At 34.3% G+C, this 12,912-nt stretch overlaps 2 protein-coding genes across 4 annotated transcripts in view; one reads left to right on the top strand and one right to left on the bottom strand.

The window, feature by feature from the left end:
- ETFDH (electron transfer flavoprotein dehydrogenase) overlaps positions 1-7,830 on the top strand; it is a 26,320-nt gene extending 18,490 nt beyond the window's left edge. For 2 of the 3 annotated variants that reach the window (XM_025050375.1, XM_025050376.1), the window contains exons 9-14: positions 434-574; positions 1,766-1,909; positions 3,160-3,328; positions 5,472-5,654; positions 5,926-6,147; positions 7,309-7,830. In XM_025050375.1, coding sequence (XP_024906143.1) covers positions 434-574; positions 1,766-1,909; positions 3,160-3,328; positions 5,472-5,654; positions 5,926-6,147; positions 7,309-7,472 — 1,023 coding nt within the window. In that variant the 3' untranslated portion in view covers positions 7,473-7,830. The remainder of the gene's footprint in view (positions 1-433; positions 575-1,765; positions 1,910-3,159; positions 3,329-5,471; positions 5,655-5,925; positions 6,148-7,308) is intronic. The other variant, XM_006917003.3, reaches the window with a different exon arrangement.
- A 380-nt stretch (positions 7,831-8,210) lies between these two features.
- Positions 8,211-12,912, bottom strand: part of PPID (peptidylprolyl isomerase D) — a 10,811-nt gene continuing 6,109 nt past the window's right edge. Inside the window, exons 5-10 of the mRNA XM_006917002.3 lie at positions 12,523-12,645; positions 12,253-12,359; positions 10,430-10,571; positions 9,352-9,438; positions 9,221-9,263; positions 8,211-8,480 (exon numbers count right to left, since the gene is read on the bottom strand). Of these exons, the coding sequence (XP_006917064.1) occupies positions 8,392-8,480; positions 9,221-9,263; positions 9,352-9,438; positions 10,430-10,571; positions 12,253-12,359; positions 12,523-12,645 (591 nt within the window). The 3' untranslated portion in view covers positions 8,211-8,391. The remainder of the gene's footprint in view (positions 8,481-9,220; positions 9,264-9,351; positions 9,439-10,429; positions 10,572-12,252; positions 12,360-12,522; positions 12,646-12,912) is intronic.

Raw genomic sequence — 12,912 nt, forward strand, 5'->3', positions numbered from 1 at the left:
GTAGGCAGCAAAAATATTTTATTGAAGAATAACACATGCACTTTAACAGATCTTAAGTGTACAATTCAGTTAAGTTTTATAAGGTGAACACACTTGTGTAACTACTGTCCGGATCAAGACAGAGAACATTACCAACACCCCAGAAGTTTCCCTCATCTCCTCACTGGTGTTTCCTATGATCTCATGAAAGTCTTACCGATTTGAAAATCTAATGTCTTAAAGAGTTTGTAACTTTTCTGACCTGTTTCTTTACTCTGATTCATCATGCTGCAGTTTGGTATAATTTTCTTTGATATTTGAAGTGCTTTTTTGTGTGTTTCTCTTGTTACGGTTTTTCACTTGTTATTTTTATAAATAAGACAAACTTGGCAAGTTTTAGACACTGTGGTGACATAAAAATTTAAATAATATTCTAGGACTTTTTTTTTTTAAGCTATGGATTATTGACGAAAAGAAGTGGAAACCTGGGAGAGTCGATCACACCGTTGGCTGGCCCTTGGACAGACACACTTACGGAGGCTCTTTCCTCTATCATTTAAACGAAGGTGAACCCTTGGTGGCTCTTGGATTTGTGGTAAGTTATGTGCCCATTATGAAGTTCTACTGTTAGGGTCATTGGGCCATCAGTGTTATGAAACGGAGGGTTTTGAATCTGGAGAATGTAAAATGCTTTTCATTTAAGGTTTACCTTCTAATGTTATCAGTATGTAAAGTGCTTATGGCTATTACAGACATTAGTCTACTTAAACACACATAGCTTTAGTACTTATAGCTACTACATGCCACCCACTATGATAGGTACTTCACTGAGAATTCTAAGTTTCACAAGCATTCTAAGAAATAGGTATTTTACTTGTAGGAAAACCGAAGTCCAAACAAGTTAAACAACTTTCTCAAATCCACCTATTAAATGACAGATGTAGGATTCACACCTGAACCTGACTTCATAGCCCATTTCCACTATGGCATGCTGCCACTAAAAATGAAATCAGCACTGGGTTTGAACCTATAACTTAAAAAACATAGGCATTTTTTTCCCTTTTTGGCGACTTACGCCTTTGTAGTAAATTACATTACATCTTGAACATTACAAGGAACAGAAAAATAATATGAGTGTCTACACCTTGGAATTGGTGCTTCATAGTTTAATATCATGATTAAATCTGCTTATGAACCATTATTAAATTTGACACCCAGCCAAGTGTTCAATGCATCACCTTTGTGTAGTTGTTCTAGTGACTTAACCTTTTCAAAGCAAAAAAGGCTAGGCTATTAATTTCGGCACTTTGGTAATGCCTTATAAAATGTAACCTTCAATATTTTTGGTCCTCTTTTTTTCTGAGTTTGATTATATCCTATTCATTTTTGCCTCAGTACTACATACAGCTTATTTCTAGAGTTGGTATTAATAAACGAATAATAAATACAACTTTATCTTTTATAGAAAGATAATGTGAGACACTTACCTACAAATATTTTTCTAATTTGGACTTTGATTTACAGAGCACAAAGGTTTATTAATGTGTTCCAAATTTTTAAAGTTTTACTGATTATAAACACATTTTTGTTTACTCTTTCTTTTCCAAACATTTTATTTAGTTATTTAAGTCTGGGTTACTCTACATATTTTTCCAAGTACTTTGATCGCAAGAAACTTAATGTATATGTTTTATGAAAAATATTGCTCACATTTTAGCTTGATATAATTTGAAATTAAAATGTCTAATTGTATAGTTATAACACATTTAAATATAAAAATTTTAAGGTTGGTCTAGACTATCAGAATCCATACCTGAGTCCATTTAGAGAGTTCCAGAGGTGGAAACACCATGCCAGCATTCAGCCAACGCTGGAAGGCGGGAAAAGGATTGCATACGGAGCCAGAGCTCTGAATGAAGGTGGCCTTCAGGTAACTCTCCCAACTTTTTTTATTCCTTATTCAACATTGAAAATATAATATAACATTTAGATAAATAATAGAAAATTAACTCTTGGAAAAAATTTAGGTAATTAAGAAAAGCACCTAAGTGTTTATAAAAATTGAGTCACACTGTAGTTAAAGAAATTACACCATGAATTTAGTTTTAAGAATATATTGACTTCCAGAGATTAATTCATGGGCTTTTTTTCATTAGTTTGTTTTTAACCAGAAAATTAAAACCACGTGATCTCAGATATATTTCCCTTCATTCCTTGGCTGGCAGGAAACTCAAAGGCAAACTTAGTTTTCAGCAAAGGTGATTAATTCATCCCGCTGATGGCTGTAGTTTTCCTGTTAACACCGTCCCCTGAGTCCCTTTCAGCACCATCAGCCAAACTTTTATCACTCACCACTTTCTCAATAACAGGAAACCCTGGGAGAAGAAAAAATACAGGAGGAAAGAACAATCTGTAATTGTACATTCTTCTTTCCTTTTCAAATTCTAGATTAGAGCATATTTTCCCATGCAAACAATATAATTTAGTTGCTATATTTGGGGGTATATATAGGCTTTTACTGGCTAATCCACAGAATATCACCAGCTTTTTATTACACTGTTTTTCATTAGAATTGTATATTGAGGCCCAAACAACTACCTTAAAATTTAGTTTGGAAATTCAACTTATTCTTAAATTAATTAAAATGTTATTTAAGGTGTAGGTAGTTGTGGTGATGACATGATTAGAACCTAAGTTTCCATCCCTAGATATCAAAGGAAAATTTAAAAAGTACATAAAGTTAAGATAACATCCTTTGTAAATCATGTTTTACCAAGAATACATGTAAAAGTAGATTACAATTTAGATAATAGTCATTCAGGTTTAGGGAATATTTTTAACTACGACATGGTAAGTATAAATAAAAAGTTTATTTAAATATGTTAATCCTCTCATCTGAAATCTGTCTCGTGTAGGTTAGTCATGGGGAGGGAGAAAGAAAAAGACTAGAAAAATAGCAATAGAATCCTTATTTAAGAATCCTCATTTTTAGGGGAGGGGGAAAAACTGCCCTTGCTCTGATTTTTTTCCTTCAGTATATTCATTTTCATGTATTTTTTTTTTTTTTTTAATGTTTTTCCCTAGAGCTTTAGAAGACTTTTAGAGGCTATAATTTAGAGTGGTCTGTTTTGCTTGTTTAGTTTAAGCTAACGAATGCGCTTTAAATGTTTCTTTCCTCAGTCTATACCAAAACTCACCTTTCCTGGTGGTTTACTAATTGGTTGTAGCCCTGGCTTCATGAATGTTCCCAAAATCAAAGGTACTCACACAGCAATGAAGAGTGGAGCTTTGGCAGCAGAATCTATTTTTAATCAGCTAACTAGTGAAAATCTCCAGTCGAAGATGATAGGTAAGAACTTCCTATTGAAATATAGAAAATTGTCAGGTTCTTCATTGAGAGATTAAAAAAGAAATTATTTAAACATACAGGAGATAGAAAATGAAAATAACAATTTGAAATCTCAAGGTTTTTTTATGTATATTTCAATTGACATTAAGATATATACATCTGTTCCTTTTCGCAAAGCATTAAGATGTGTGCAAACTACATGACCTACCCTTAATAATAATTACTGAGATTTTTACAGCAATTTTCTGTTTTATTCGTATTAAAAGTAGAATAGTACCAGTAGTGTCCTGCCCACTTAGAAAAGATTTCAAATTGGACAGTACTGTATTACATTACATGCATGTAACATATACATGCTAAGATACCTTACAAATGCTCAAGTATCTCCAGTCTGAAAACAAAACAGTTTCACAAACTCCAGAGTCAAGCAGCACTATTCCTTAGCAGGCTTGGCAGGCACAGGTGTATATGTGACCCTTCCACTGTGGCGGAGAACAGGTAGCACTTAGACCTCAGTAAACCCTTAGTCTAAAAAGATCCTCTAGTGATTCTCAATATTTCTCAGAGTAAAAGCTGAAGTTCCCTCACTCCTCTGACTTCTTTTTACTCTCCATTCCAGCAACACAGGCTTCGTCACTGTTCCTGAAACATGCCACACATGTTCCCTTCTCATGGTCCTTGCTCATGGCTGACTCCCTTGCTGCCTTCACGTTTGCTCAAATATCAGTCTCTCACAGCGGCTTTACATCATCTGTAACAATTTGCCATACACACACCATTCTCAACTCCCCCCCACCCCCCGCCAACACACACACACACACACTTTTTTTCTATAGTATTTTCCACCTTTGGCACACTAATTTACTTATCAGCTTTTCTCCCACCTCTTGGATGGAAAACTCCAGAACAAGAACTTTGACTCCCAAATACCTGGCACATAGTAGCAACTCAATAGATATTTAATAAGTAAGCCTTATTCCCTTAGAATCCCAGATAACAAATGTCCCTCCAGTATGCAACCTGATTATGCCTTCAAATATCTTTGTAGGACTGGAAGCCTAGGGTGCGGGAGAGGGAAGATTAAGGGAAAACAGAAAAAAAACAAGAGGGTATTTGAGGGAGAAAGGAAGAGGCAAGATGGAGCATAATGGTTGAGTAGTAACTTTTTTTCTAATTTTCTTGCCAAGTACCTTTCCTTTTTGGACCACCAGTCACACTTGCACCTTATCACCCACACATAGTGTACACATAGATAGTACTGGAACAAGTAGATCACCAAAGACCAGATTAGGGTGGGATCAAAGCCTGAAGGAAAAGGAAATAGAGCCAGAACAGGAAACAGTGACTGGAAAGAGTACAGTCACTAGTTTACAGAGTTAACTAGAACCAGTTTGTCCCATTAAATATTAAATGAATGCACCAAGTTTTAGGTATTGTAATTTCCTGTGGCCGCCACAGCAGAGTACCACAAACTGGATTAAAACAACAAATTTATTGAGTTCCATGGGCTTGCAGTTCGAAATTAAGGTGGTGGCAGGACCATACTCTCTGAAGTCTCTGTGGGTGAACCCTTTCTTGCCTCTCCCCAGCTTCTGATAGCCCCAGGCATTCCTTTGATTACAGCAGAATAACTGCAGTCTCTGCCTCCATCTTTACCTATCTTCTGCGTCTGTGTCATAAAGACACCAGTCGTTAGGTTAAGGACCCACTGTACTCCTCTGTGACCTCACATTACTGATTACATCTGCAGCAACCCTTTCAGACCATCTTAAATACTGGGGAGTTAGGACTTCAAAACACCTTTTTTTGGGGTGGTGGGGAGACACAAGTAAACCTGTTACAGGTAGAAGTGTTTCATAGACAGCATAAACTTTTAAGCTTCCTTTTCAAATTCAGCTGAATTTTTAAACAATTTTCCATGCTACCAGTATAAGAAATATAGAACAAATATAACAAAGGGTTATCTTTTTGGAAGATGCCAACATTTATACATGAACCATTCAAGTGCGATCTTGTATGACAACGTTTCTTAAAATTCCCTAAGATTCAGTCATCAGGTATTTCAGTAGTGTAATAACTTGATACAGTATTTTATACTCCTTCAGGCAATTTCACACTTCACGTTTTATGTTTTTAATAAAAGGACTCCATGTACCTGAGTACGAGGACAATTTGAAGAAATCATGGGTATGGAAAGAGCTGTACAGTGTTAGAAATATCAGACCATCCTGCCATGGAATCCTGGGGGTATACGGAGGGATGATTTACACTGGAATCTTTTACTGGATATTTAGAGGAATGGAGCCATGGACTCTAAAACATAAAGGTAATTCCAGCGTATTTAAGAGTATGAATGTTATAATCATTAACAATTCATGAATGGGATCCATTTAGTAGAGAAAGTGAACTTTTTTAAATGTTTTAAACTTGCTTTGGAGAAATGACAAATTCAGTATCTTTAATAGAACAGTGTATTATATAGTATGAAGGCTAGTCTTATTTCTTTGGTATATTTTCAAGTTTTTATAAAAATGTTTTAAAAACTACTTTAAAATTGTTTGTATTTTTATTAAAAATCTTCCTCAAAACTTTTAAAGGTTCTGACTCTGATCAGCTTAAGCCAGCCAAGGACTGCACACCTATTGAGTATCCAAAACCCGATGGACAGATCAGTTTTGACCTTTTGTCATCTGTGGCTCTGAGTGGTACTAATCATGAACATGACCAGCCGGCACATTTAACCTTAAAGGACGACAGTGTACCTGTAAATAGAAATCTGTCAATATATGATGGGCCGGAGCAGCGATTCTGCCCTGCAGGTCAGTAATGTGATTTCCATCCACTCCTGAACTACAAATATTTGCGTTAAAAGTGTTGGAAATATGCTTTCAGTGCTTCAAAAAATTTCTCCTGCCATTGCTTTGAAATTACGACTCCTATATCCAACTTCCTTTGGTTCTTACTCTAACTAGCAATGTTAAAATAGAGATGTTTTGTTAAGCCTAATTCAGATGACATTTCTCAAAAAAAGCGCCTGTGACTACCCTCAGACCAAGATAAGGATTATAGAACAGCAAAGAATAGCTTTCCATGACTTTTTAAAAATCATGTTATGGCTGCTGATACACACACATGGTGTGTGTAGATGCTAAAATGCTAGGCTATAACCACATTTGCTCAAAGAAATGCTCCCAAACTTTAAATTCATCATGTATACTGTTATCTTTTAGTGCTAAGTTTTCAACTAGAATTCTAAAATAACTTGATTTTGCAAATATTAGAATAGTGTTCAGATATGTAAAAATCAGGACATTCTGGAGAGGGATGAGAATGTAAGCTCTTTGAGCACTGGTACTTGACTTGGTCTTTATTTCTTAATCATTTCTGACATCGCACTGGGTTATGAACTCTGAGGGTAAGGACTGATCTGTCTTTTCAGCTATATACTGTTGGTGAGATTGTAAATTGGTACAGCCACTGTGGAAAACAGGTGGAGATTTCTTTAAAAAAATAAAAACAGAAGTACCATATGAGCCAGCAATTCCAATTCTGAGTATTTACCCAAAGAAAATGAAAACTCTAATTCGGAAAGATATAGGCACCCCATGTCTATGGTAGCATTATATACAACAGCCAAACTATGGAAGCTAGCTAGGTGACCATGGATAAATATATATATATATATGTGTATATATATACATATATATATACACACATATATATATAAATGTCAGAACTGTTGCCTTCCCTTGTTAGTATGACTAACTTAGCCAAATACTGCTGTATACCGTTTGCTTTTATCTCATTTATACTAACAGCAGTAGCACACAATGAGATCTTTGTAATAGTCTCTGTGAATAAACATTCGGAAAACAAACCTTCAGGGTTTCTATACCTACTGTTTCCAGGACTTCGATTCCTGTTTGAACTTCAAAAGTTAAAAAAAATTAGGTATTTCACATTATTATTTCTCCCTACAGGAGTTTATGAATTTGTACCTTTGGAACAAGGTGATGGATTTCGGTTACAGATAAATGCTCAGAACTGTGTGCATTGTAAAACGTGTGATATTAAAGACCCAAGTCAGAATATTAACTGGGTGGTACCTGAAGGTGGTGGAGGACCTGCTTACAATGGAATGTAAACTACAACTGGTTTCATTTGCAGGCAAGTTTGATAACCACTTTAAAATGTATGGTAAGCTCTAACTTTAAATTGTTAAGAAGTTAACAAGTGTCAAAATATCTTACAGCATATTATTGATCTGAATGTTCATAAATTATCAGGGAAATAGAAATTTTATACTGTGCCTAAAATTGTCCCATAAAAAATTATCAATATTTATCTTAAATAAAATTTTGTAAGTGATGTAGCATCTACATACCTCTTTAATGCTTCAAAAATTCAGGACCAGCAGCAAAATACGCTATTGGCCTTTAAAGTACATTTGACTCATCAAATTCAAAACTTCAAGTATAAAAATAAATGTACTTCCTAGACCAGAGGTTGGCATCCAGGACACTTTTCTTATAGTTTTATTGGAACGCAGCTATGCCACGCCTATGGCTACAACTGCAGAAATGAGTAGTAGTGGCTGACGACAACGGTCCACAAAGCCTAACATATTTACTCTCTGGCCCTTAGAGAAAGTATGCTGATACCTGAACATGTATGTCTGTATTATCTGTAAGTATAAAATGCCAGCACAAGCCAAACACAGTTTATAGAGAGCTACATCAAAAAACTGAGGGAAACAATATACAGACTTAAACTTTCATCTGTTTATTCAAAAAGATGTGTTTTTAGGAGTTTAAAAATAGGTTAGACACCATTATTCTTTGTAAGTAATGCAGATAGCCATGAAAAGAAAAAAGAACTTCACTGTATTTTGTAATGCTTTTATTAGGAGTGAACCCATATCAGTATTTCTGAACTTTCAACAGGGAACTATAGTGTCAAAGGAAACACACTAGGGATTATATATAATAGACAAAACTCCTTAAATTTTCTTTTTGCCTTTATACAATCAATGTATAATACTTAAGCAAAATTGAATTCCTTATTTAAGCAAACATTTTTGCATAGGCTGCCTTTTCTTTATCTTTCTGTGCCTTTATCTTTTGTTTGACTTTCAGCAGTTCGGCCTGGATAGCTGCAAAATAAATATGTAGTATTAGTTATTCCTCAAACTATCCATAAAGTTAGGTTGACCAACAAACTGATGTTTTAGTATGATAAAAAAACTCTTTCTTCTCCATAAAGTAACTGAGCCCTATTAACAGAATACTTTACTCTGAGAAAGCAATCACACAAACGCACACAAACGCAAAAATCATGAAACATAATTTTAGAAGACTCAATTGAGAATTCAAATTGAATTGTACAGATTTGCCTTCTCCATTAGAAAGGGCAGTTAAGTGCTTCCCATTTTACTTTAGCAATAAAGAAACCAAAGATATATTTTAATACTAGGTCTAGTATCACTATTTATAGTTGGTTTATTTAAAAGACAAGCTTATTTTTGTCACAGCTTCCCAAAGGTTTTGTAAAACCATACACCTATTAGCTACAATACTTAGGTTATGGCCACATTCAGTTTAAGGAATGGTCCCAAACACCGAATGTACCAAACTCTTTTAGTGCTGTTAATAGAAACCAAATCTCAAATGATACAGCAGATCAAATGGTATTCTGGAGCAGGACTAGAATGGAAGCTCTCTGAGGGCAGGGATCTTGTCACTCACTGCAGTATGATCGGTGCCTGGCCCAATGACGGGCATTCTGTAATATCTGCTGAACAAATAAATATCTAAGTGGCAAAGGGTTCAATGGTTCATAAGGATGAATTCTTAAAGGACAAAATGAATTTTCATTACAAAAACTGCCATTTACCTTTATCTTCCGGTGCTATCTCTTGAGCTTTCTTAAGATCAGCCTTTAATTGGAAAAAAAAATTAAATATTAGGTGTATGATTTATGAAGGTGGTTATGTATTTTAAAATACTGAAATTTAGAAAATTTACCAATGCTTGATCATATTCTTTTAATCCTTGCCATCCTTGAGCTCTGCGGTACAGTGCTTTGGTATTCGATGGGTCTATTTCAAGAGCCTACAAAAATTATAAAAATTAATATTTTTTCTAAATATTTAATATTAAATATATATGCTAGATTTCAATTTATTGCCTGTCAACTCCAAATCAACCCTTCACTGCTCTATAACGTAGCTAGAGCCTGTAAATCTCTCTCCTGTGCCAGCTAAGTTTTGTCAGTAGAGGGCGCAAAATGGACATGGAAGAGACATCTGTTTCTCTTCCAGGTTCCAGAGAACTCCTCTTATTAGGTTCCTGCACTGAGCTTGTCAACAGCACACAGGAACTCCCTGCAGGCAACCTCCCTAAGCACTCCAGTGAATCCCAAATGATGGTCTTTCTAAAATACATGGTTTAGTTAAGAAAAATTTTCAAACAAACTATACAAGAGGGAGAGAGTCATAATTGTTCTATTTAAGGAAGGTAATGTTGCCACCTTTCTGGCTTTAAAGAGCCAAATAAAAAATTTCTTGAGGGTATGTGTTTTTCCTTTAATTAAAATATCTAGTCTCTGTTAGGTGTTCAACATGTGCCCAACACTGTCCTAAATGTTTTATCTATGTTATATAATCTTTGTAACAATCCCAAGAGGCAAGTATTATTTCCATTTAACATATAAAAAAATCAGTATTGCCTACATTTAGGAACTTACCCAAGATCACAAAGTTAAAGAAATAGTAAGTGTATGATATTTCTAATTAAAAAAAACGATGTCTGACTCCACAACCCACATTCTTAATCATTCCTGGCTTTGTCTTCCAAAGCCTAGCACATAATAGGGGTTCAGTATGTTAAATGAATGAGCTGATAAGTGTGCTTTAAGGAAAAAGTAGTATTTTCATAGATATTAATATAAGCTAAGTAAATGGACTGAGAGGAAGAAATGAAGGTCCAAAATATTTAAAGATAAAATGACTTATAAATTATGTTTCCTTGAGTCTCATTAGGTCCTATAAGATATATAATGTATATAAAATGGCTTTTGAAGTTAGACATCAAACAGACTTACCTCCAAACAACTGTCAATTGCTCCCTGCCAATTTGACATCTTCAGTTTACAAGCACCAATATTCAGCATGCAGCTTAAAGCTACAGGTTGCAACTTCGATTTATCTGCTTTCTCAATAACAGCCTTTGAACTTTCCACATATCTGGAGAACACAGTAATGAAAGTGGCATGTAATGCTATGTAAGACTTACTCTGCTTCTTCAACTATGTCAAGTGTTATGTTGTTTGATATAAAATGCTCATCAAATGCTAGTATTAATATTCTTAATGATCACAATATTTTTATTACTTTTTCTTTAGATAACTTTTTATTTGTTCCAACTTTTTCCTACTGTGTTCAAAGAGGTGGATTTAAGAATAATCCCCAATCTAAAGATAATTACGCACTTTGTATTTTTGAAAACCAGGTCTCTGTTATGCACTTTCCAATGTAATTATGTTTAGAACCAGGTTCTCACTGTGAGGGAATGGAATGAAGGGGAAGAATCCTGTAGTTTTGGTTTTGAATTGTAATTTAATATTGTTCCTAGCTCTGTCCACTGAAAGGGGCTCAGAAACAATGAGCATACCTGACCCCCAGAATTTGTTTCCTAAATCTATTCCCCACTGAAAAGAATCAAGGCTCCTTAGAGAAAATGCTGATACCGGATCTGGAAACAAGGTTAAGTGTAAGATGAGCCTGCAGCATCTTGTGCCAGAAAGCAAGTCAAGTGATCACAAACTAAGAGGAACAAGTCAAAAGGATGTAGAAAAGAGGGCTTCCACTGGAAAAATCTGGAACCCTTTGAGCATCAAAACACACGATGGTAACAGTATAATAATAGGTTGAATTGAAAAAAAATCTACAGGTCTATAGCGATACTAAAAATGGGAGAAGAGGGGAAGCATGCTGGCTAATAACTGTAGAATGAATGATAAAATTAGTTCTGCAACCATTAATGTAATAACTGATTCAGGCAAGGATCTTTAATGATGTAAAACCATTGAATGAAAGGTTAGAAACTGGATATACACACAATCTCACAGTATCACCTTACAGAGTACTTATTTACAAAGGGGAAAAGGCACTTTCATAACAGACATCTGGCTGACACCACTTTAATCAAGTGCCAAAACTCAAAATAGGCTAAATTGACATGTGCCTTCAATATGTGACACCATAGGAAATATATACATCACCTACTTAAGTCCTCTTGTCAAATATTTAAACTAAACCTAATCCTGAAGAAGCAATCCAATACAGATGGTATTCTATGACAACCTACTTAAGACTCTACAAAATGCAAATGACTAAAAAAAACGTAAAGTTTTTTTAAGCTCTAGTAAAGATTATAGGAAACTAGAGACATAAAACAAACAATAGACTCTAGAGTAAAAAAAAATTTGAAACAATTGAGGAAATTTGACTATGGATTACATATCAGATAATATTGTATCAATGCTATTTTGGGGATGTCTTAATGGTACTGAGGTTGTGTAGAAGTATGTCCTTGTTTCTTAAGAAATACTTGCTAAAATATTTAGGGATGAAGTGTCACAGTATCTGCAACTTCCTTTCAAAATGATTCTACAAAAACAAATATAGCAAAGTTAACTAGTGAATGAGGGTCATGATACATGAGTAGTACTCTTCATGTATTATTCTTTTAACTTTTCTGTATTTTGAAATTTTTCAAAATAAGCTGGAGGCAACAAAAATACAACTATTTCAACACATTTGGATACTCTGCAAGTAGTATGCCAAAAATACAATAAACAACTCTTGAATTTTAGTTCATAATTCAATTTAGAAGTTCTTAAAAGTAATTTATTAAAAATATTACCTTAAAACTTTTGTATATTTTTTAATGGCCATCTCCCAGTTCTGAGATTTGAAAAAAGTATTTCCAATGTTTTTTAAGTCTTCTGTTATTAATAATATTTTATCTACCTGTATAAAATACAAATGTCAGATTTTAATAAGTAACATGGTTTAATGCTAAGTTCTATCATTAGAAAGACTGACACAAAAAAAAAATCTCAAAATTTTAGTGCTAAATAAATATTTTTAGTAATTTAAGTAATTAAAGTTTAATTGATCTGAAAGTACTCACATCTTTTAAGTCTATATCTGCATCCTCGGGGAAATCTGGATGACTGTCACCAGAACCATCTTTTGGGAATATTCCCCAATCATCTCCTTCCTTCAATTCTCCACATTCTGCAATAATGCACAACTGTAAAAATAATCCTAAATTGTAGAATTGCACTACCATATTAATGATATATGTTAAAAAAAAAAAGTCTAGGTTTAAAAGATATACAGCTGCAAGTCACATGCAACACTGTCCAAGTCACTTCTAAAATGATTGACATTAAGAGGCTTATCTATCTGCTCTACAAGAACGGCCTTTATATACTTGCAGGTAATACAACAACATCACTATTTTACAGAAGTATTTTATTGATATTCAGCAGCTCAGTGTACACAAAATAAGTTGAAA

This window comes from Pteropus alecto, unplaced genomic scaffold, assembly GCF_000325575.1.
Source record: "Pteropus alecto unplaced genomic scaffold, ASM32557v1 scaffold166, whole genome shotgun sequence".
Classification (NCBI taxonomy): domain Eukaryota; kingdom Metazoa; phylum Chordata; class Mammalia; order Chiroptera; family Pteropodidae; genus Pteropus; species Pteropus alecto.